This window comes from Anolis carolinensis, chromosome 1 (genome assembly GCF_035594765.1).
Source record: "Anolis carolinensis isolate JA03-04 chromosome 1, rAnoCar3.1.pri, whole genome shotgun sequence".
NCBI lineage: Eukaryota > Metazoa > Chordata > Lepidosauria > Squamata > Dactyloidae > Anolis > Anolis carolinensis.
In genome coordinates, this window is record NC_085841.1 from 67529732 (window position 1) to 67555935 (window position 26204).

Consider the following 26204-nt stretch of genomic DNA (forward strand, 5'->3'; position numbering starts at 1 on the left):
TTTTAATAAAATGCTTTGGCCTTTATGTTCAAAAGCCATTAAGAATCAAAGAATCATTTAGGAGCTAGAAAATGTCTAAACTTGAAACAAAATAAGTATTTTGACAAGAAAGTAATGTGGCCCAATGTTTCCAAAACAAAACAGGTTCAGGGAAACCTAATGTTCATTGCTCCTTAAGGACTAGAGTGTGGCTTGCTTTTTAGACAGGAATTTATGACAGAATTTGGGATGAATTTAAGACATTGGAATTGCATCTAGAAAATATTGGATCCAGGTTTCTAATGATACAGTTAAATTACATTTAATATTCTTCTTGGTCTATGGACTAGGACTTTCAGGATCTTATTTCATGAAGAAAGGGATATCATTTTGGGAGCTAGCATTTCTGCCGGAGAATACTACCAATGAACAAACTGTTCTTACCTATCCTATAGACTACAGTCAGCATGCAACGTCATCTGTCATTGTTACCCAGGGGATAAGCCATTACCAAACAGCAGTCAATTGACAACTTTTTAGGTTGTTTCTGACTTTTCTTTATATGTGAAATGTCTGCCTCCTAAACTAGCTGATTACACTATGTAACACGATTTTTGTTTCTGGGTTATAAATGTCATTTCCTAATTGGTTCTATCATAAAATCATGGGAAAGGTTTATTAAACAGTATAATTTTGGTTTTTGTTGGACATTCCAAAGCACATTTTGCTATAATTTTTCAATGAATATTTATTTATTTATTCATTTACAGCATTTTTACCCTGCCTTTCTCACTCGAGGGAACTCAAGGAAGCTTACAAAATCTGGCAAAATTCAGTGCCAATAAGAAGTTTAAAAAATAAAGCATAACACATTTTAAACAATTAAACATCTATATATAAAAGGATAAAAAAAATTCGGCCTAGGACAAAACTACACATCCCAGAAACACTAAACTTGGCAACACAACCCTTCATCCATGCCTCTACGTTCATACAACAAAAAGAAAAGAAAAATAAAGTCCTAATTGGAGGGAAAGGAATCATTGGTTTTTATCCAATTGCTGCCAGTTAGAACTCTGCCCACTTGGTCTCCTAGCAACCTACTCAGCCCAGGGGACAGGCACAGTTAGGCCTCAGGCCTCTTCCCTACTGCCTATAAAATACAGATTATCTGATTTTCACTGGATTATATGGCAGTGAAGACTCAAGGCCCTTCCACACAGCTATATTACCCATTTATAATTTTATATTATCTGCTTTGAACTGGATTATCTTGAGTCCACACTGCCAAATAATTCACTTCAGTGTGCATTTTATACAGCTGTGTAGAAGGGGCCTCATATAATCCAGTTCTAAGAAGATAATATAAGATTATAAATATACAGTAGAGTCTCACTTATCCAACATAAACAGGCCGACAGAACGTTGGATAAGTTGGATAATAAGAAGAGATTCAGGAAAAGCCGATTAAACAGCAAATTAGGTAATGATTATACAAATTAAGCACCAAACATCATGTTATACAACAAATTTGACAGAAAAAGTAGTTCAATGCTCAGTAATGCTATGTTGTAATTACTGTATTTACAAATTTAGCACCAAAATATCACAATGAATTAAAACATTGACTACAAAAACATTGACTACTAAAAGGCAGGCTGCATTGGATAATCCAGAACACTGTATAAGCGAATGTTGGATAAGTGAGAGTCTACTGTAATATGAAATAATTACTGTGGTAATCCAGTCCAAACCATTTCTGCCAGGGAGGACACAATCCAAGCATGTGTGATGACTCATGGGCCATGTAGTCCCGTTCCTGGCGCTGTTGTGCCAGATGAAGAGGAAAACTTGGGTTTTTCACCGTTTCAGTCAGAATTGGAACTTTCTCAGCCAGATTTGGAGCCCTTGCACCTGCAAGAGATTTGTCTTCCAGAAGTCTGTCAAACAAGCCCTGAGCCGAAATCTCCCCCGTTTTCTCGCCATGATTTTTGTAAACAACAGAGGGGAGTTGAACAGGCGTCTCGCAGGAGTGCTAGGATAGCTGCTAAGCATTCAGCTGATTAAGCCTGCTTTCCATGGGAAACTTTAAGGAGTCATGCATCTGGACTCAGAGAATAGCTTTCGTTTCTGGTTCTCCAGAGAACTGCTCTTTGGCGGGGAAACGAGACCCTATTTAGGTGTTCTACCCACAAAGGGATCTTGCGGAGTCAATTCGTCAGCTACTGGAGTAGCGTGTGTGGACAGCTACTCCCGCTTCCAAGTCAAGCCTTCGTTCCCAGCCTTGTTTACTCTACAACCCTCGCCTTGCTTTCCAGGACTCAGCCTTGCCTTGTTTCCCGGATTTTGCCAAGTAATTACCACGGATCTTGTTCTTGCTCCTCGTTCCTTGTTGCCTTGTATCAAGCCTTGTTTCAAGTTACTCCCTAGCCTCGCTCAAGTTTCATGGACTAAAGGACCTTGTCATCTCCCCTCACTTTGCCTGGCAAAGTGAGTGTTTCGGTTATTGGATTACAACTTTGGACCTTAATATTTCATATTGGACGTTGTTTCTTTGGACTAAGTCTGACCTTTCTTGAAAGGTCTACTTCTGGACTATTTCATACACTTGCTTTTATTAACTTTATATATTCCCTCAATAAAGATATTAGATAGATTCTGGCCTCTGTGTATGGTTATTGGTGCTCTGCAGCCTGGGTCGTGACAGCATGCCCAACAGATGGCCACCCAGCCTCTCAATAATGATACAGTAGAGTCTCACTTATCCAACGTTCTGGATTATCCAACGCATTTTTGTAGTCAATGTTTTCAATATATCATGATATTTTGGTGCTAAATTCGTAAATAAAGTAATTACTACATAGCATTAATGTGTAATGGACTACTTTTTCTGTCAAATTTGTTGTATAACATGATGTTTTGGTGCTTAATTTGTAAAATCATAACCTATTTTGATGTTTAATAGGCTTTTTCTTAATCTCTCCTTATTATCTAACATATTCACTTATCCAACATTCTGCCGGCCCGTTTATGTTGGATAAGTGACACTCTACTGTAATAACAATAGTAATAATAATAATAAGAAGAAGATCATACAATCATAAGGTTAGGAGACACTCCTAAGGATCATCCAGTTCAACTTCCTTCCACCATGCAGGACGACACAAACCAAGCACTCCTGACAGATGGCCATCCAAGATCTGCACAGTAATAATACAAATCGAATCATAGAATCAAACAGTTAGGAGAGACCCCTAAAGGCCATCCATTCCAACCCAACTCTGCCATTGGACGATACAATCTAAGCACTCCCAACAGATGGCCAGCCAGCCTCTCAATAATAATAATAAGAAGAATAAGAATATCATACAATCCTAAGGTTGGCAGATACCCCTAAGGATCATCCAGTTCAACATCCTTATATCATGCAGGAGGACACAATCCAACCACTCCTGACAGATGGCCATCTAATATCTGCACAATAATAATACACATCGAATCATAGCACCAGACAGTTAGGAGACACCCCTAAAGGCCATCCAGTCCAAACCAATTCTGCCATGCAGGACACAATCCAAGCACTCCCAACAGATGGCCACCCAGCCTCTCAACACTAATAATAATAATAATAATAATAATAATAATAATAATAATAACAACAACAACAACAACATACAATCCTAAGGTTTGGAGCGACCCCTAAGGATCATCCAGATCAACTTCCTTCTACCATGCAGGAGGACACAATCCAAACACTCCTGACAGATGGCCATCCAGCCTCTACATAATAATGATGATGATGAACATGATGATTATAATAATAATAATAATAATAATAATAATAATAATAATAATAATAGAAGCATAGAATCCAAGAGTTTGGAGAGACCCCTAAGGGCCATCCAGCCCAACCCTTTCTACTATGCAGCAGGACACAATCCAAGCATTCACAACACATGGACAACGTATAAATACTATACAGGGACATAGACCCCCTCTACCCTCACCACTTTCACAGCACACAAACAACCAAATGCATACTAAACATAAAGACAACCATACAACAGACATTCAATACCACCACTACCTCAACAATTTCTCAGCAACACCACCAGACAATGCCACAGCAACACGTGGCCGGACACAGCTAGTTACTTAATAAAACAGTATACAAAACTTAAAACATAAATAAATATAAATATAAATAAATCCAGGGACCTTGCATGTAAATCTTAATTTGGGCCGTGTCGAGTCACAGAACTTATTCATTAAATGCTTGTGCACATAACCATTTTTTAAGGTTCTTCCTAAAGCCCAGAAGAGACGGGAGCTGCCAAATATTGCTAGGGAGGGTGTTCCACAACCAAGGAGCCAGCACTGAGAAGGCCCTGTCCCTCGTTCCCACCAACCGTGTCTGCGAGGCAGGTGGGACCGAGAGCAGGGCCTCCCCAGATGATCTTAAAGTTCTTGATGACTCATAGGAGGAGATATGTTTGGACAGGTAAGCTGGACCAGAACTGTTTAGGGTTTTATAGGTCAAAACCAGCACTTTGAATTGGGCTTGGTAGCATATCAGCAGCCAGTGGAGCTGGTGTAACAGAGGAGTAGTATGCTCCCTGTAAGCCACCCCAGTTATCAATCTGGCTGCTGCCCGTTGTACTAATTGTAGCTTCCGAGTCTTCAGAGGTAACCCCATGAAGAGCGTGTTGCAGCAATCCAAACGGGATGTAACCAGAGCATGGACCACCGTGGCCAAGTAAGATTTCCCAAGGTATGGGTGCAGCTGGCACACAAGTCTTAGTTGTGCGAATACTCCCCTAGCCACCACCGAGACCTGGTGATGAATCAGTGATGAATCTAGGAGAACACCCAGACTGTGAACCTGTGTCTTTAGGGGGAGTGTGACCCATCCAACACAGGCTGTAACCCTATACCCTGTTCGGCCTTATGACTGACCAGGAGGACCTCTGTCTTGTCTGGATTCAATTTCAATTTGTTCACCCTCATCCAGTCCGATTCAGCAGCCAAGCACCAGTTCAGGACCTGAACAGCTTCCTTAGTGATAGGTGGAAAGGAGTGACAGTTGGACATCATCTGCGTACAGATAACCCCGAAACTCCGGATGATCTCTCCCAGCAGCTTCATGTATATGTTGAATAACATGGGGGACAGCACTGAACCCTGTAGGACCCCACAAAGCAATGGTTGTGGGGGTTGAGCAGGTGTTCCCCCATTGACACCATCTGGGAACAACCCTCCAGGAAGGACCGGAGCCACTGCAGAACAGTACCTCCGAGCCCCATTCTCACCAGGCGTCCCAGAAGGATACCATGGTCTACAGTATCTAAGGCCACTGAGAGGTCCAGAAGGGACACACTCCCACTGTCCAATTCCCGGCGTAGATGATGTACTATCTCATCAGGTCTCAACCAACTCAACATAGCTTGTGGCAGCCAAAAAAATGAAGTTTCTGGAGTATAACAACTACTTTCAAATTGAGTGCTGCACAATTAAAAGGGAAATAACACTTTCAAACCAGGAACAGAAAATATTTCAAATTTTGTAACATAATGTTGAGAGAGGTCCACCACCTCCATATGTTAGTCCCTGAAGAGTTAATATTGCCTCTATTTTCCCTTTACAGGAGGCAGCTCTGTTGGGAGTTTATTACATCATTATGTTGTTTATAAGAGACTAGCCGGGTTTGCTTTCTTATCTCTTGTTTTGTGTTAGTTGGCTCTGCACCCAGGCACATACTTCAGTTCTGTTGGTTATACATACAAATAACTTTTAAATCCTGAGTTCAATGTGCAGGACATGCAATGGAAAAAATATTATTGATAAGTTTGTGATTAAACTAAATGAAAGAGTGTGACTCCTATATTTCTGCAGTCATCTGTGACACGACACCTGTGAACATTTCAAAACCTCTCTTTTTGTTTCAATGTCTTGTCTTTTCATCTATTACACTTGTGATTTTTTCATTTCATAAGTAAAACAAGCAAATTGTTCATGAAGTAACTCATATGTTTAGTCTGATTTCTTTGAAAATTAGAAGTTTGTATCTTGCATAGGATTAACTTTAGACCAAATCATAACTAGTGGATAAAGAAAACTGTCATCAAGGACTGTGACTTGCAGTCCTGAATTGCTCTTGGATCTGGCTCTCTGTAATTTCTTGATAAAAAAACCCAACAAAAATGTTTGAAATACAGAAAATTTCCATCTCATTCAATCCAGAGGGTGCTTATGAAAGTTCCCTATCGAGGTGACACTGTACTAGGGAAGGCTACTTACCCAGAGTTATTCGGAGACAATTGCTTCACTTCTAATCTACCAAAATGTTATCTTCCTCTGTTGTGGAGTCAAGCTATCATGAATCCCGCATTGGGAATGCTGGATTCATGAGAAAATCAGGTAGTTGATAAACTACACTCTTAATTAGAACACTGACTTGGACTTTGAGCACTTGAGGATTTTATACCATTAGGTCAACCAGTTGGCCTCATGGATTCCTTACAAGCGTAATTGGTTTGGATGCAACATGTGTTTCCTGCTTTGCAGCTTAATACTGCAAAGCAAACATTCTTCTAGAGTAGGGGTTCTCAAATATTTTCAGCCGTGGAGTGCTTTTTGAAGCAAAATTTTATCGTGCAACCCCAATAAATCTATATATATAAAAGAGTGATGGCATCACGGCGATGGACAAAACAACAAATCTACAGCCCCCCCAAACTCGAAAATTGGCAACGCAATCCATCATCCCCGCCTCCAGTAAGATACAACAAATTTACACATAAAACACTATCACAACACCAAAAAATGCCAAAACTAAGTACGCATGCGCAAAAACACCATGCTTCAAACCTTTATGGCGCTCGCGCGGCTCCAGTAAGATTTATATGACAAACACAATCACAGGGCCACAAACGGCCAAAAACTGCAACAGGCGATGTGCGCCTGCGCGCACCCCCCCATCCCTTCCCACGCGCACACACACACACCTCGCCTCAGAGCTGAAGGAAGGAAGGCAGGAAGGCCGATTCCTTGCTGGGCGCGGGATGGAGGAGGCCGCGCTGGGAGGCGTGCGGGCCTCACGTCGCTCTCTGCCCTCTCCCCCTCAATGTCCTCCCCCCTCAGGGCCCATGGAGGGCCCCGGTTGCCATTCAGGCCCCCTCCTCCCACCCCTCTCCCCTCCCCCCAATGCGAGGAAGGCCCCGCGGAGCCCCCCCCGCCTCACCCTCTCTCCTCCTCCCTTCTCGGTTCTTCTCGGAGGTCTTCAAGCTCTTCAAGGTGAGGGGGGAAGAGGAGGGCACGGCCCTCGAGCAGGCCTGGACCTCCCCTCGAGTTGTTTGGGGCGCCAACCCCCGCCCTTCCCGGCCTCAGGGCCCTTCCTTTTCCCCCTCACCCGGTTAAACGGCTGATGGGGAAAAGGAAAGAGCCTCAGGCCAGGAAGGGTGGAAGTTGGCGCCCAAAACAAGTCAAGGGAAGGCCCAAGTTGGCCCAGGCTGAGCTTCCCCCTTTTCTGTTGTTGTTATTGTTGTTGTTGTTCTCACCCACAAATTACAACCCCTCCAATGCCTCAGAAGCCCCCCTTTTTCCCCTCTCAAACCCTATCGCCCTCACCTTTCCCTTCCCTGTAATAATTATTAATATAATAACTGATCATCAGTTAAGAATGTAATAATCACCAATAATAATACTAATTTATTATTAGTATAATACTGATAATCATTCGAGAACATAATAATTCATAATAATAGTCAGTTCTTATTATTATAACACTGACAATCATTCAACAATGTATTAACAAATCGTAATAATAGAAAATTATTATTATTATTATAGTAATAATCATTCACAAATTAATAATTATTATTATAACATTGATAATCATTCAACAATATAATAACAACTAATAATAAGTAGTTATTATTTTTATCACAATGATAATCATTCAAGACTATAATAATTATTATTGTTATAACAGAAGGCGCCTCATATAATCCACTTCTAAACAAATAATATCACATTATAAATATACACTAGAATCTCACTTATCCAACATAAACAAGCCGGCAGAACGTTGCATAAATAAATATGTTGGATAATAAGAAGGGATTCAGGAAAACCAATTACACATCGAATTAGGTCATCATTATACAAATTAAACACCAAAACATCATGTTATACAACAAATTTGACACAAAAAGTAGTTCCATGCGCAGTAATGCTATGTAGTAATTACTGTATTTGCAAATTTACCACCAAAATATCACAATACATTAAAAACACTCACTCCAAAAACATTGACTATTAAAAGGCAGACTCCATTGCATAATCCAGAACATTGCATAAACGAATGTTGGGTGAGATTCTACTGTAATATGAAATAATTACTGTGGTACAATAATACACAACAATATCATCTCAGGACAGTAAATAAAGATCAACACTCTAAAAACACAGCTATTCCATCCAGGAAACAATCAGGGCCATCTAACACCTCCCACCAAAGGATTCCCCCCTTCACACAGGAAACCACCCACACTTTGAACCTACAAGGCCATTCCGTACTCATCACTCTCTCATCTCAGCACAGTAAATAAACAACAACAGTCTGAAAACACACAAATTCCATCCAGGAAACAATCAGGACCACCTAGCACCTCCCAACAAAGCATTCCCCCCCTCTAACACACGGAACCACCCAAGCTTTGAAACTACAAGGCCATTCCGTACTCTGGGGCCAATTTGCAATATATTAATATATATAATAATACAATACATATATAATACAATACATTGTATATACATATAATACTGCTAATAATATTATAATACACTACAATATAATACTAATAACAAAACAAAACAATATATATATATATATATATATTACTACTAATATTGTGAAATAGTCGTATATGTTATAGCGTAATATCCTATCATATGTCTTTAATGTAATAAATGAATAAATAATACTGTATAATTTTTGTTGACGGTCACAACAAAAATAAAACCCAATGTAGATTGACCAACATCACTAAAAAAAAGCCACAGCAACGCGTGGCCGGGCACAGCTAGTATTATATATACAGTAGAGTCTCACTTATCCAACATAAACGGGCCAGCAGAATGTTGGATAAGCGAATATGTTGGATAATAAGGAGGCATAAAGGAAAAGCCTATTAAACATCAAATTAGGTTATGATTTTACAAATGAAGCACCAAAACATCATGTTAGACAACAAATTTGGCAGAAAAAGTAGTTCAATACGCAGTAATGCTATGTAGTAATTACTGTATTTATGAATTTAGCACCAAAAATCATGATATATTGAAAACATTGACTACAAAAATGTGTTGGATAATCCAGAACGTTGGATAAGCGAGTGTTGGATAAGTGAGACTCTACTGTAATGGATATGTATTAAGGATGGGCAAACTTCTAGACCAACATAAACTTAACAGTATTTCAGTGGAAGACCCTGGGGCCATCAAATCCCTTCTGCCATGCAGGAAAAGCACATAGCACTCCCAACAGATGGCCACCCAGCCTTAATAATAATAATAATAATAATAATAATAATAATAATAATAATAATAGAAACACCAGGGGCCATCCAGTCTAATTCCATCCTGCTATGCAGGAAAAGCACAATCAAAGCACAACCTGAGTGGTGGGAGGGAAATAGGGTTTTGGAAGCAAGGAAGGCGAGGAAGAAAGGATTTGGGTGGTGAGGAAGGTGAACAAAAGGGTTTTGGTGATGAGGAAAAGAAAAAAGGCTTTTTGTGGGTGAGGGGTGGAGGGGGAAGGCTTTTGACGGTGAGGGAGGTGGGAGAAGGGGAGGAGCAGGAAGAAGAGAAGCATGGAGCCCCTCCACGGAGCACACTTTAAGAACTGCTGCTCTCAGGTGTCATAGAGGACATCTGATAATCACTTTATTAATGTTGGCATCCAACCAAATACCATAAGAAAGCCAAATAGCTATCAATAAATGTTTGATTTTATACCTGTTTTATATACTTATATACCTGGGGTCAAATAAAAAACTCTTGGGTGGAAAGGAGAACTAGAAAAAGTTTAAGAAGCCCCGAGCTACAGGATGTGCAGCTTCCTCCCTGTTCAGAGGAAGCTGCAGTGTAAGTTCCTAGGCTTGAGCCATCAGGGTTGTTTTTACTCCTGGCAGGGTCCCCTTCTCTGATGGATCTTTTACCTCTCATTCCTCTCACATTTTACCATTGCTCCTTCTTAGCATTTTTAGTAGCACAAAAAAAGCTATAAGAAGGGGGAAAGGATAGCATAGCTAGTAGGGGTGTGCAAATCTTCATTTATAAATTGTAAGTCATATCTAATTTGCAAGTTGTGTGTATACAAACAGAAACATAGGGTGGGGGGTGCCCACAAAAACACTTAGGAATTAAAACTCACCCAATATTTTTCGTTTGAATTCTGCAATGCTCAGGAGTCAGTTTCATTTTCAGTGCAATCAAGGCAAAGCCAAAAAGGCTGCCATTGCTCTTTAAGTTAAGGATAGGCTGCCTCTCGCCATGAGGAGAGGAAAGCAGCAGAGCGGGATGAGGTGAGTGAGCTGGAAAAGAGTCTGAGAGAGCACCGAATTCTGGGAAATGTAGTTTGGGAAGGCAAGAAGCCCTATGGCAGAGAATTCAAAAGACCCTGCCCTAAACTACATTTCTCAGAATTCTGCTCAGCATCAGAAAGCCGCAAAAAGGGAGAGATTTGTTCCCCCTATGAGCAGTCAGAGTTCCAATAAATTGTTGAATCTGCAAAGAAGAGAACTGATTGATACTTCTATACTACCGTGTTTCCCTGAAAATAAGACAGTGTCTTATATTAATTTTTGCTTCCAAAGATGCGCTAGGACTTATTTTCAGGGGATGTCTTCTTTTTCCATGAAGAAGAATTCACATTTATTGTTGAACAAAAAATGAACATTTATTATATACTGTACAGTAGTTGTTATCACGAAGCAGCATAACCAGACAAACTGAATCCTATCAAGAATTTCTTGTTATTACCAATATTTCCATGTACAACACTCTATGGTACGTACGTTTACCAATCCTGCAGGTTCTGGTGTTCTGTTCGTTGGGCATGCTTCCAAACAAAAACTTTGCTAGGTCTTACTTTCGGCGGAGGCCTTATATTTAGCAATTCAGCAAAACCTCTACTAGGTTTTCTGAGGATGTCTTATTTTAGGGGAAACAGGGTAGTAAACTAAATCTGTGCTGGGCTGGGAAGAAATCCCTAAATTGAAATTCTGTTGGGCTACAGCATGCTGAAGCAAAGCAGACAATATACAAAGATGTTGAGCAGAGCTGCTCTTTTTCCAGAAAAGGTTTTGATGGTTCCTATGTAACTTCCAAGCTGTCAAATATTTTGAAAACCCTTTATATTTTAGAGCAACATAACATGTTTCTGCTGGCAGAAGATTCTTTTGTAACATAAGAACTAGAGGGTATTAGAATAATATAATAATAAAGGGACCATATGGGCCATCCCCCTGCCATGCAGGAAAAGCACAATCAAAGTACCCTGACAGATGGCCACCTAACCTCTGTTTAAAAGCTACTTGAGAAAGAATTAGGAAGGCTGATAAATGCTTGTAGGTAAAACATCCTTCCCCCTGTTTTCCATGTTTCTTACATATGCAGATACAATGAAATTTCACATGAATTAGTGCAGTTGTTGCATTTTTTGGTTTTGGTTTTGGTAGTTATCTATTGCAGTAGCAAGCCCACTTAACATTTTTTAAAACATTGGTTATACTCTGTGAAGGTCCTCAGTGACATTTAGTGGCCGAGGTGGCGCAGTGGGTTAAACCCTTGTGCTGCTGAACTGCTGACCTGAAGGTTGGCAGTTCAAATGTGTGAGATGGGGTGAGCTCCCTCTGTCAGTCTTAGCTCCTGCCAACCTAGCAGTTCAAAAACATGCAAATGTGGGTAGATAAATAGTTACTGCTTTGGCGGGAAAAGCAAAGAGATGCTTCAAGCAATCTAGCCGGCCACACAACCAGGAGATTTTTATGATAATGCAGTCTCCTTGGCTTGGAAATGGAGAAACCCAACTCCCTCAAAGCCAGAGATGAGAAGCCTTTGCCTTTGTCTGTGTATTTGTGTTTCACTGCATTTCCATTTGTTACAAGGTGTTGAATGTTTGCCTGTGTTTGTTTATATGTTATAATCCACTCTGAGTCCCCTTGAGGAAAAGGGCAGAATGTAAAGAAAGTGTTGTTGCTATTATTATTATTATTATTATTATTATTATTATTATTATTGACACAACGACGTTGTATGACACAGCAAACAAGATAGATATGCTGGATTTCATATCACAAAATCACAAGTCGAACACTTCCCAAGTGTTTAGGACTGTGTGATGTATTTTCGGATGATGCGAGCAGATCCCAGTAAGGTGGCCTTTTGCAGTTGGCAGATTGTAATTTTGTCAATGTCTATTGTTTCCAAATGCTGGCTGACATCTTTTGGCATGACACCCAATGTGCCCATCACCACCGGGACCACCTGCACTGGTTTCTGCCAGAGTCTTTGAAGTCTTGAGGTCCTGATAGCGGCTGAGTTTTTCCTGTTGTTTTTCATCAATGCGACTGTCACCTGGGATGGCGACATCAATGATCCAAACCTTTTTCTTTTCCACAACTGTGATGTCTGGTGTGTTGTGTTCCAGAACTTTGTCAGTCTGGATTCAGAAGTCCCACAGTATCTTTGTGTGTTAATTTTCCAGTACTTTTGCAGGTTTGTGATTCCACCAGTTCTTTACTGCTGCGAGGTGGTACTTGAGGCATAAGTTCCAATGAATCATTTGGGCCACATAGTTGTGCCTCTGTTTGTAGTCTGTCTGTGTGCTTTTCTTACAGCAGATGAGGATATGATCAATGGTTTCGTCGGTTTCCTTGCACCGTCTGCATTTTGGGTCATCAGCTGATTTTTCTATCTTGGCCTTAATTGCATTTGTTCTGATGGCTTGCTCCTGGGCTGCAAGGATCAGGCCTTCTGTCTCCTTCTTCAGTGTCCCATTTGTGAGCCATAGCCAGGTTGTCTGTGTATTTGTGTTTCACTGCATTTCCATTTGTTACAAGGTGTTGAATGTGTGCCTGTGTTTGTTTATATGTTATAATCCACTCTGAGTTCCCTTGGGGAGAAGGGCAGAATATAAAGAAAGTGTTGCTGCTGCTGCTGCTGCTGCTGCTGCTATTATTATTATTATTATTATTATTATTATTATTATTATTATTATTATTATTAAGCAGTATTTGTCAACCTACTTAGAATGCCTGTGGCAGTTCTTAATTTGCTATAATAGCCTAATGGTTCATTCCCACAAAGTCCTTAAAACGTTATATTGTTGGTGTAGTTGTTTCCAGCATGTTTACTGGAGTTGACTCCATTCTGCATCTGCTGCTGGACCTCCTCATAGCTTCTGGTTTTATGAACTGAGAGTGTGTCAAGAGATTTTGAGGGAATATACTATGGGTAGAAGAGGGATTTAGCATTCCCTTGGGATGGTGGGAATTGAACCTTTTTGTACCAATGATTAGAATCTATCACTTCCTGTATTATGTGGGGCAGACTACATACTTGTTCAAATAGGCTGTCACTGTTACATGTAATTGAATCTTCTAAAACATATAATATATTTCTAGTGTTCATATTTTTTTTCTAATACTCATATTTGACATTGAAATATTTTCTCAGTGTAATATTTTCAACCCTTGGAGTACAATAAATAAAACACATCCCTTGTACAAATGTACATAAGTTGTAGTTACAGTAGGGTTCCTTTGGAGAGAATGAAATAGTTCCCCTGACGTAAATCTGTTCCATGTCGGATTATTGCTCTCTCCCATGTGGTAACCTATCATTTCTACTGCTAATGATCCCCTTCCCCTTACTGACGTTAGCAGACAGTTCCCAGGGGCTATTTTCTTTTGTTTCCCTTGTCAGCTGGTCTGAAAAGAGAACTGTTCAGTCTTGACTTCTCCGCAGATGTTAAGGATTGCACTGCAAAGTTTAGCAAAGTCTGTTTGTTTTTTTAAACATACTTAAGAACATAGAAACAGGAAAGTAAACCAGTATGACAGGACATTACATTCTAGGATATAAGTAAAAGGTTCATAGGGGTGTACTTTCATTGTTTTTTCTTATCCATAGGAAGTATGTTTCAGTGTTGTTATTTGTAATGTATAAAACAAGCTGGATATATGTAGGAGACTATATCCACAAACCTCTCAAAAGAAATGTATATAATCTTATGAAGGACAAATGGAAAGAAGATATAACCATTCACATTTAATCTGAATGCTTTCCAAAGTTTTTAAAAAACATGCATAGAAACTGTTACAATTTATTCTTATGTCACTGAGCCAAATCTGTAGAATTTGGCTGACATGTGAACCACTAGTTCTCAGTATCCCAGGACATGAAGCCATAACTTATTTGAAAAGTCATAATCCCATCCATATATTCCACCCACCACAAAAAGAATGAAACACGTGCATTACGTGTTTCTGTCAAACTCTCTCCCTCTTTCTTTGTGTGTTCATCTGTTGGTATATCTATTGTGGTAAGTATCAGTAGACAGACTCTGTGGAAGCATGTATTGCTAGAAGTGAAATGCAGTTTTCTCTGTCTCTGTTTTATATGTGGATTGATTATGGTGAAAGGTAGCTGATTCACCCAAAGAGAGTCCTCTCATTTACAGTGTTGAAGTGAAGTTAGAGGAGCAAATTATTTCAATCTCCTTGATCAAACTTCTCTGCAAACGAATCTGAGAGGGATGCTTCTAATTTACAGTCTGCACACTAATAGGTTATACTAGCAATTTTTCAATACTTCATTTTAAAAAGGTCATTGTGAAATGATATATAAAACATAAATTTAAATTAGTGTCTCATATGATTTTAGTCAAGAAATGATTATCTGTCACTTAATCTAAGCTTTTTTCTTCATCTTTACTCTCCCCACCCCCAATGCTGGCTGCCATCTACCCACTAACACAATTTGTGAAGTATGTTAATAAATGAAAAAGATGAGAATTGGATTAAATACAAAATCAGGAGAGTAAGGCTTCCTACTGTTTTTCTTGGTGTAAATTTCAGCAATCTTTTAAAAAGGTAGCTCACATAATTGGTTTGCACACAAGGAGAGCTCTCGGGCTTTGAGAATGTAATATTTCTGAACAGATGAGTCATCTTCATAGGCTATCACTCATGTCCAAATATGATTGCCTTCCAAGTGTTGGTGGTGGGTCTGTAGGTGACTTTAGAGACCCTACCCTTGATCTGCATGTTGATCTGCAGTGAGGACATTGCTTTCTAGATGGAAGGCAGTTCTGACCAGTGTTGTCTTGATGCTCCTTCCTCTTGACATGTTTCTCGCTTTTGCTATTAGTATCTACTGTATTATATATTATATTAGCTAGCAATGTATATATACTATATTATATGTGTGTATGTGTGTGTAATACAAATATATAAAATATAGATTTGTAAAAAAAAATTTTTCCTAAAAATCAGTGGATGATCAGATTTTTCTGAAATCTGGCAACTTTACAGTAATAAATGCGCCCTCCAAGTGTGGCAAGTTTTCATCCTAATAGCCAAAAACAGACTTTAATTTTGCAAGCTTCTGAGGCTGAGAGAGTATGCCTTATCTAAAATGCTTAAATTGGAAAAAAAATTATTAAAACCAGGCAATGACCAGATCTTTCTGAAACTTTGCAGGAATGATGCCCTGCTCATGTTCTGTCAGTGTTCTGTCAGTGTGGAGGTAATCAAGGGGATCCCTCTTTCTGTTTTTAAAAAGTATTATTTGTAAAAAATTTAAAAAATTCCTAAAATTTAGGGGATGACCAAAACATTCTGACACTTGGCAGACTGACAGTCATACATGTGGCCTACAAGTTTGGCAAGTTTCATCTGATAGCCATAAAAATGATAGAGAAACAGGCCTTGCAAATTTCCTCATTGCTGCTAATGGACCAAATCTTACTAAAACAATAACAAAACTCTGGGATTCGAATTATGAATCTAAACACCCCCCCTCCAAATCTTCCTGAAATGAAATTTGGGGGGGGGGGGCACACTGAACTTCAAAATGAAATCAAAACAGATTTCTGCCATTTCACCCACTTCTGGTTCTTTAGAGGATCCCCATGTGCCACCTGCCACGTTTCTCCCCAAAATACTCTTATCTCCAATCCTGGAAGGTTCAAACAGTTTTCATGCAAGCGCAAAATAACCCATTTGTGTGAGTGACAGAGAATATGAAGAAAAATTCGCAATCTACTTTGTTATCTTTACCCAAAGGCATTGTATTATTGATGAGATTTCAGATACAATCAATTTGGAGGTTTTAAGTTCCCAACAATAACTTGTCTATTTATTCAAACAAGAACATGAAAAAAGATTAATTCAAATCACATTGTTTGCCTGGATAAATAATTGCCAGGTTCTAAGGTCAGTGAAAAGGTGTCCATTCCAAGATCTTGATACTAATTTTGTGCTGGATAAAAATTATATAATAAGCCAAAGCAGACCAGGCAGTCTTCCCAACAAGACTAAGAAGCATACCAAAGAGGCAAGAAAGTGGCAATTCGATGAGTGACTTGAGGAAAATTTGCAGAAAGGATTGGAGGGGGCATTGACAACATGCATGCCATGATGAAACTAAATCTGGAGACTTTAAAGCATGAGTTAAATTCGGAATCAAAGCTTTCTTTGTTTCTGGGTGACTGAGCCTGGGGGTCGTAGCTTCTTTCCTCACCCTCCTGATTTCAGACACTGTTTACTTTTTTCCCCTCTCTGCTTTGCAGCAAATGATAGTAGGCTTACTTGTATTGATTCTTCAAACTTAAGAGGCAAACTATAACTTGTGCTTGTTCTTCAAACTAAGATCAAGCCCTGGTTTGCAGGACAAGGTCAAACTATAATTGTCTGATTGCAGTTAAATAAAAAAAAATCTGACTTTCCTCCAGTCAGAAAGGGAGAAAGGAGATTATTGTGTGTGAACAGAGGAGTAAGAAAACTTTGAATGTAAAGAATCGACTGAATTCACCTAAATAGTAACAAAATATATGTCATATAAGAGTTGAGCAAAAATATATAATGTACAATCATTACAGCAGTGATTGTGAGAGAGGGCTAATATGATCTAGAATTTCAGCTGTAAAATGCATATTTATTTATTTCATTTCATTTGTATACCGCTTTTCTCCCCCAAACGGGGACTCAAAGCAGTTTCCAACATAATTATGGCAAAATTAAATGCCTTACATATAAAGACCTAACACAATATTTGGACTGGTAAATAATGAAGAGATGGGCAGCATACTACAGTCTTTGTAAGAGCTAACTAGAGAAGGACACACATAAATCTAAATAGGGATTACCGTTTGTCATACATAATGGTGTTATATCATCTATGGCTTTGTGTGGGAGTTTAATTTTTGAGTAAAATCAGGCAGAGAAATATGTAGTATTTTTATCTTCTATTATAGTACAAATGGAACAAATATTGCATAAGGTATTATAATAATAATAGTAATAAATTTCTACCCTGCAACCATCTCCCCAAAGGGACTCAGGGTGGTCAACAAAATACAGCGAAGTGCTGCATATAGATAATACATAAATCTGAAATGATAAAAAACCACAGAATTACAACCACACACACACACACACACACACACACACATAATTACAGTGTAAAACATTAAAATTCATAAAATGCAATCATAGCTGTGGGCAAAAACAAATTGTTTCAACTGATACACCCAGTCTCAATGTGATGCCCACAGTAAGTCCTCAGACTAATCCTTAAAAACCTACTCAAGATCAAAGGCTTGAAGAGCCATGTTTAGAAGTGAAGGGGCTATCCTGATCTCTCTAGGGAGGGCACTCCAGAGCTGGGGTGCCACCACTGAGAAGGCCCTCTCTCTCATCACCACCAACCGTATTTGAGATGGTGGTGGGACCGAGAGAAGGGCCTCCCCAGCAGGCCTCAATGCCCATGCCAGTTCAGAGAAGGAGATGCAGTCTTGAAGATAGGTTGGACCCAAAGCGTATAGGGCTTTATAGGTAATCACCTGCACTTTGAATTGGATCCGGAAACTTGTCGGGATCATAGCAATTGACAGAGAATTGAAAGCCTCTGCCATTATTTGGAAAAGTGTGGATCTTTTTAGGAGCCATGTATTCCATATCTCAACAGACTGAACACTCAATCCTAGATAGCCAAGCCACTATCTAACAGTGCCTCTGAACTTCAGATGGTTATTCCTCAATCATTTCATTACCGTGGTGATTCACTAATTAAGCACTCCCACTTTCTCTGCATTAAATCTGATGATTTTTCTGTGACTTTAGTGCATAGTGCAGTGTGCAGTGCAGTACCAATGCAGCCTTCTTTATCCTCACACTTCTCTGTGATTCTGCTCCCGCTCCATAAAGAAGCAGAACAGACAGCACTGCAACGCGAGGCAGGGAAAAATGTAGGCGTGTGTATGATGAGAGATTGGAGGTTTGCTCATGCCATTTACTACTCAGCTATGTTTACACATAGGGTCATTTCTGATATCAGGCTCATGATGAAAATTAACTATTTCAGTATCTTCTTCATTATAATTTCCCTTTACAGCTTGGATCTAGGATATTTGAGGGGCTGTATTTCCCTTTATAAGCCCACTATAGCTCTATGATTTCCTGAGATGTGCTTTTAACTTAATGATGTGAATGTTTAATGTATGATGCACTGTTTTGTGGTTTATATATAGGTTTTAAAATGAATTTTGGTGGTTAAGTTTATAAATTGTTTAGTTGTCTTTAAAATAACAGTAATATTTATACCGGTACTGATATTTTGTGTTGTTATTAACTTGTATTGTTTTTAACATGTTGTAAACTGCCTTGATTCTGGGGAAAATTGGAATAATCATAAAATACCAAGCCTTTAAAATCATGGGATCCCCAGGATATCAGGGGGTGTGGGGGGAGCAACATGTAATAAAAGTTCAGTGTTGAATTACATGAAGTTCAGATGATGATTGGACTCTCAATGCAGTGCCGTGTTCAGGTACTTCAAGATAGCAACTTCCTAAGAATGTGGCATTTTTTGTTACATATCAACTATTAGGGTTGGGTGAATTGTTTGTATGCTCGTTAAATTCATATCTAATTCGGATCTAAAGCACTTTTGAAGCAAGTTCCAACACACCTGCTCACTGCCTTCCCAATATTAAGAATTTGAATCAAATTCTTGGATGTAACTGTGACCAAGCCCCACTGAGAGGTGAAGCCAAACATGTTGGCATGCCTCTCAGTCAATCAGGGCTGACAGAGGAGGGAGGGAGAGGTGGGGGCAGCGTTCTTGTAGCCTTTTTAAAAATGTTGTTTTAAAAAACTTTGAAAATTCTCAAAAAAATCAGTGGATGGGCGAAACATTATGAAACTTGATAGGCAAGGAGTGATAAATATCTTCTGCCATTTTAGCAAGTTTCACCCTAATAGCTTTAAAAATGAGGGAGAAAAGAGCCTCTGAATTTTCCCAATTTCTTTAATGGGAAGCAAGAAGCCACATGCCTGCACTAAACTACATTTCCCAGAAAGCATTGGGCTGGAGCAGAAGTTTCTCCAGTAGTAATGGTAACGGAGTATGGCTGCTTTAAAACTACAATTCCCAGATGTCCCAGTTCCTCTTAACATTCTCCACCCCCTTTTGTCCTCACTTGACCATCTTGACTAAACTTTCATATGTGAATTCTTGGAAGGTATGAGAAGTTTAGGGGGAGGGAGGGAAGGAGGGAGGGAGAGGCTTGAGAGTTGACTCCGATGGCTTGATTCCCCACTCAGCCATGGAAACCCATTGGGTGATCTTGGGCAAGTCACACACTCTCAGCCCCAGGAAACCCATCAAACAGGAAATAATACTTTCAAACCAGGAACAGATTTCCTTATTTAGAAGCTGATGGTCATATGTCAGGAATGGTTTGATGGTGTGATATGATTTCTGTTCTTGGTTGATAAATATCATTTCCTAATTGGTTCTGTCATAAAAACATGGCAAAACTTTATTACACTGCCAAAACTTTGTATTTGCACAAGGGACATCGTCCTATAAATAGCACATTATGGTTTGTGGAGTCTCCATCAATTTAACAAAGTTTCAGCCACAAAAACAAAGTTTCTGAAAAAGAACAAAGACTTTCAAAATAAAGACAACAGGAAATAACACCTTCAAACCAGGAACGGATTTTTGTTATTATTTTAAATTTTTTTAATTAAAAATATAAAAATTCACCAAAAATCTGAGGATAAGTAAAACCTTATGAAATTTGGTGAACTAACAGTGGTCAATGTGATCCACCACTGTAGCAAGTTTAATTAGGATAGCTCAAAAATGCAGGAGAGAGAAGCCCCTCAAGTTTCCCCATTGACAAGGTACATACAAAGATTCGGAAATTTTGGAAAGTTTTGAACTTTTTGCTTCGAAATGACTTTAGAAACGAAGTGCCAGTACCCCCTACTTTCAAAGCAAGTTTTGAACCATTTTTTTCCTGGATCGCACATGCCTATCAACTATGCTTTTTCTTGCTGACAAAAAACTTTTTAACTATTCATAAGAATTCATCAATTAATGTGGAGCCGCAGTGGTACAATGGGTTAAACCATTGTGCCAGCTGAACTGAAGGTTAGCGGTTCGAATCCATGAGATGGGGGTGAGCTCCCATCTGTCAGCCCTAGATTCATGTGGGGGCATAAAAGAAGCCCCCCACAGGATGGTAACACATCTGGGTGTCCCCTGTGCAATGTCTTTGAAGAAGGCCGATTCTCTCACACCAGAAGCGACTTGTCTCAATTTGCTTCTGATACGATTAAAAAAATGTTATACTGAAAATAAAAGTGAGAAAAACAGCTGTAAATGCTATGGGCATGGGAAGCCATCCTGAAAATAGGAGAAAGATTGTGCAACACTACAAAAAACAAAAATTACAAACACAAACCTTGTTTGATAATAAGCCAGAATTTTCAAGTGTACCTAATTATTTCCTTCCTTTTCTTTCGCAGATGTTTCAACTCCCAAACACGTTAACAGAGTAAGTATTATATGCTTTCCCCTCTATAGCTTGGAAGGTGAAATTGTATTTCAGAGACTCTCTGTTCCTTTGAGCTAATTTCCTGGTGTGTTATACATCATTCACTGAATAGCTTGAGAAGAATTGCTGGTGAGTACATTAGTAATATTCACAAAGTACAGTTGCTCCTTCACATTTGCAGGATAAACCTTTGCATATTTGACTGTTCATATTTTATCTCTAGGAATATCTAGGTCCTCTGGGGCAACTCTATGGTCAACGTTGGCTAGCAGGTGACTGAAGAATTGAACTGAAGTACCTAGAGATTGTTAGCTAAGTTTTTCTTAGGTGAAAAATAGCCTTTTATTTTTTCCAATTTTGTCAAACCTAGCCTTATGAAAGTATAATTGTCTAAGTGAAGTACTTATTCTGTAAGAACGTCTCTCCATCCATAAGAAGAAGCTTTTTTCTTTCACAGAACAAAATTTAAGATCAAAGCCATTGAGTTCAATTTAGTTTCATACTGGATAAAGGAAATATGCAGGGATATTCTTGGGGCAATCACCCCACATTCAAGATGCTTGCATAGAGACAATAAAGATTTTATCATGATTTTTGTAAGAATTCAGGGATGGATAGTTCCTCAATGAAACCCAATCTCAATTGCTAGTCTGGGGTGCAGAACTAAGTGGGATGCCTGAGATGGGAAATTGAAGTATACCTGACAATATGTATATAAAGAAGGGCAGGAATTCTGCTGATACTTTCTCTCACAAAGTCTTGGTGAATGAAGGAACTAAAGTCTGGTCTCTGGTTTTGCTTTGGTTATTGATATTTAAAATATTTTATCTTAATCTAAAACATTTACAAGGAAAAATCGGTACAGTTTTGTTTTGGAAATGCTCCATGTTTTTAGTCATAATCCAACTGACATTCAGTATGGAAAAATAATTGAATAAAAATATCTTAACATTGTAAAAAATCATCTCATAGATGGCAATATTTTAAATTATTAAAAGTTTTAAAATGGAAATATGATTTAAATTTATCTTTAGCTAAACCCCAAAAGCATAAAAATCTATAAGTAAACAAAAAACCCAAGATTCTTAAATCTGATGAAATTTATGTGCCTTACAATAATTTCCAGGGTGAGTTCATTTAAGTATGAACTTTCATTATGAAACCATTATCACTCTGAGCTGCAGAAATGTCAATTAGAGATATGCCTACATAATACAATGTTCCATCCTTCAAATATGGAAAATACTTGCATGAGGTTCTCTTGGAAACACAAGTTCTTTCTTTCTAAGAATAATGTGTTTGCACTTGTAATTGACAAGATGGAAAAAGGAACTGCAGATGTTTTTCACTCCTGTCTTGCCTCTCATCATTACTAATTTCTCAATCTCACCACAATTATTCATGGGTGGCTCTCAACTCAGTGCACAGAATCTTGTGTAATTTTTATCTTGTATTTCATAGTTGATTTTGTGAACTGCCCAGAGAGTTCTACCTATTAAATACATTTTATCAGGGAAAGAAATTAACATGAAACATTATTTTGATAGATAACACTATGTAACATGATTTTTGTTCCTCGGTTATAAATGTCATTTCCTAATTGGTTTTTTCATAAAAACATGGAAAAGGTTTATTAAACTGAAAAAATTGTGTATGTGTGGGACATCCTGCAGCACATTTTGCTATAGTTTTTCAGTGAATATCTCGAGTCTCAACCAATTCAACATAGTTTGTGGCAGCCACAAAAAAGAAGTTTATTTATTTATTTATTTATTTGCTACATTTATATGCCGCCCTTCTCACCTCGAAGAGGACTCAGAGCGGCTTACAAATTAAATTTACATACAATATTATATTATTAGCATAGTACAATACTGGCAATAAATTACTATATTGTACTATATCAATATATTGTAATATTATTAGTAATATTACATGTAAAATATAATATATAATTAATATTATTATATTGTATTATTAGTATATCGTATTATATATCTTTAGTATAACAACTACTTTCAAAGTAACTACCACACAATTACACAGGAAATAATACTTTCAAACCAGGAATCTTTCAAATATTGTTACATAGTGTAATCATTTAAATAACGATACTTCCAAGTGAATGTCGCAATTGACATATGGCAATACAACATCATAAAATTTAGCCATTGAACATTAGTATTTTATTTCTGTTAGTTTCAGCTCTACTATTTTATAGTACCAAAGTTTGCCTAGGGATAACAAGACTGCTTTAGAATTCCAATGGTTACTAGTATAAGATTGCAATAAAAGATGATATGTTGCTAAAGTTTGCTAATGTGACACCCCTGGCTGCGAGAGCACTGGAAACCAATACACCGAGGCCAATAACAATCTAATATCTTAATTAAGAAATTAAAACGAAAACAAGCAGAAGATATAGTTCATCAATAGACCTTTTAGGGAAGGTCAAATATAGTCCAGTAATATATTGTCCAATGTCTATTATTAGAGTTTGAAGTTTGTAATCCAAAAAACCGAAACGCACTCAAACTTCCAAGCAGTTTGAGTGAGGAAATTTCCAAGTCTTTTCCTAGAGATCAAAGCAAGTCCAGGGCAAGGAAATGAAGACAAGGCTGGATACACGGCACGACAAGGCAAGGCTGGAATCACGGCAAGGCAAGGCAAGGCAAGGCAAGGAACACAGCTAGGCAAGGCTTGGAAACACGGCTAGGCAAGGCACAGCTAGGCTGGAAGGTAGTGGATCCAAACGGGTCCACACTTGGCTGGAAGTGAAGTTAATCCTCCAACTGACACGTTGACTCCGCACTGGCTAGCCAGTGCACAGAACTTTTAAAGAACTTCAAATCTTCCCACAGAACAGGTGTCTCAAATGAACAACATCTTGGCCAGATGCAATCCTCCCTTAGAATTCTCAGGGGAAATAGGTTAATCAGCAGATTCCTTGGCTGCTAATCGCGTGCTTCGTCTCCTGCCAGCTTTCTCCTGTCTGTTAGTTTCCACAAACATCCTTCTATCAAAGGGAGGGGAACTGGGAAGAGAAGACTCCGTTTCAAGGGCCTTTTTAATGAGCGTTGAACTAGAATTGTCAATAGGGAACATCTGGAACGGGGCAGAGTCTTGCTGAAATGGCACAAAACTTATTTCCTCGTCACTGTGGTCCACAATGGAGTCAGGTTCATGGCCCAAGGGTCCATGGGACATCACAGCTAACAATTTTTGATGCTGTTTTGTTAAGAGTCTATTTATTTATTCCCAGTAAATGAATAAATAGGACAACATGTGGCCCAGGGGCCAGATGTGGCCCTTACAAGGCTTTGGTGCAGTCTGCAGAGGCTCTGATTCTAAGCCTTAGAGAAGGATGTCACATGCAGCAGAGTAGCAACCAGAACCTGCCATTCTCTCCTCCAAGTGTTTTACCTCTACACATTCCTTTCCGTATGTACCAGAAAAAACAATTGGGTTGGAACCAGCCAAATGTAGTACATGTATTGTAACTATTGTCTTTATATAGGACATATACTTTATGCCCAAGCGTGAAGCCAGGCGCCTCGAAAGAGAGGTTGTTGAGGATTTTCCTGAAAAGGATAGCCCTTTGAGACTTTAATGAGATAATAAAGTCTTTATTGATGAACAAATAATAAATCTTCAAGGAGTCAAATAACACTTCAAGGTTTCCTTAATAAACTGTTGGCCCTTTCAGTCTTGTCCCCAGGGAACAGGCAATTGGCTTTGGATAACTGTGAAAACCCTCTTATAACCTCTCCCAGGCTGTCTATTAAATGAGCCTAGCTGATGTGGAACCCACTACTGATTCCAAATGCATTTGGGTATCGAGTGGACCTACCAACCAAGGCTTGCAGATATTTCAGCTGGGGTTCTGTGGATTTGTGGTGCTGTTCTCTCTCTAAGGTTTCTATGAAAACTTCAGGGCTGTTTCCCTCAGGAGCTGTGAGGCTGAGATGCTGTAAGCTCTCAGCCAGAGCTTTTGGGGCCTTTTCCCCTGGAATTCCTGTTTCTGATTTCTCGGATGTTCTGTATCCCCAGATGTTATTGAGATATGAAGCTTTTCTACGGGACGAGCTGGTCTACGTCCTATAGCTTAGCTTCCTAAGTGAGACAGACCCAAAAATGGCTTCTTCCCTCCCAGAGCCCTGAACAAGGGGTGGAACCAAACTTAATGATGATTAACAGGTGGCCTATCCTATGATTGCAAACATTTGCAGCAAGAAAATAAAGTCAGAGCTTCTGGTACAGCTGTACCAGCACATGTATACTATTAGTGTTTATATTTTACAGATTTTGCAGGGAATGCTGGGAGTTCTGTAAAGTGATGAGAACATTTGCCTTCAAGTCATTTATGACTTAGGATGACTCCTAAGATTGAACCTGCCTTGAGGTTTTATTGACAAGATTTGTTCTGAGGTGACCCAGTGCATTTTTATGGCAAATACAAACCCTAATCTCTCAAGCCCCTTCCACACGGTTGTGTGGAATCCCACATTATCTGCTTTGAACTGGGTTATATGGCAGTGTGGACTCAGCTAACCCAGTACAACACAGATATTCTGGGTTATATGGCTGTGTGGAAGGGCCTTCAGGATCCTGGTCCAGTATTCAGACCACTAACCCATGCTGGCTCATAAGGGAAGCTACAACAATCAAATCTGTTTAAACTTATCCATGACAAACATGATTCTAGATACTAAAAGTATTATAAGATAAACTAAAAATCAATGTGTTTTACGTAATCTCATTTTAAAGGCATAACATATTCAGTGCACATGTACCTGCTTGTTTACATTTTGCTTCGGCTTTCAGCCATGTTTAGAGTTTGTTACATAGAGTTTGTAGGTACAGAAATGGCAGAAGTTATGTATTATATATTAGATGATGTGCAGGTAGCACATGTGACTCAGCTCTTTGTATTAATTAATAATGTATATATCTGATATATGTCATACCTTCTCTACATGCATTTCTAAACCCTACATCAGAAGCTTAGAATTTCTTAGCAGCTAACTGGCTATACCAATTAGCTATATTATATCTATGTGAGATTAGGATATGAGAGCATAGGAGAATG

At 38.8% G+C, this 26204-nt stretch overlaps 1 protein-coding gene across 13 annotated transcripts in view; it reads left to right on the plus strand.

The window, feature by feature from the left end:
- Positions 1–26204, plus strand: part of pde10a (phosphodiesterase 10A) — a 360355-nt gene that overhangs the window by 291342 nt on the left and 42809 nt on the right. For all 13 annotated transcript variants that reach the window (XM_062976372.1, XM_062976376.1, XM_062976339.1 and 10 more), the window contains one exon: positions 21087–21115. In XM_062976372.1, coding sequence (XP_062832442.1) covers positions 21087–21115 — 29 coding nt within the window. The remainder of the gene's footprint in view (positions 1–21086; positions 21116–26204) is intronic.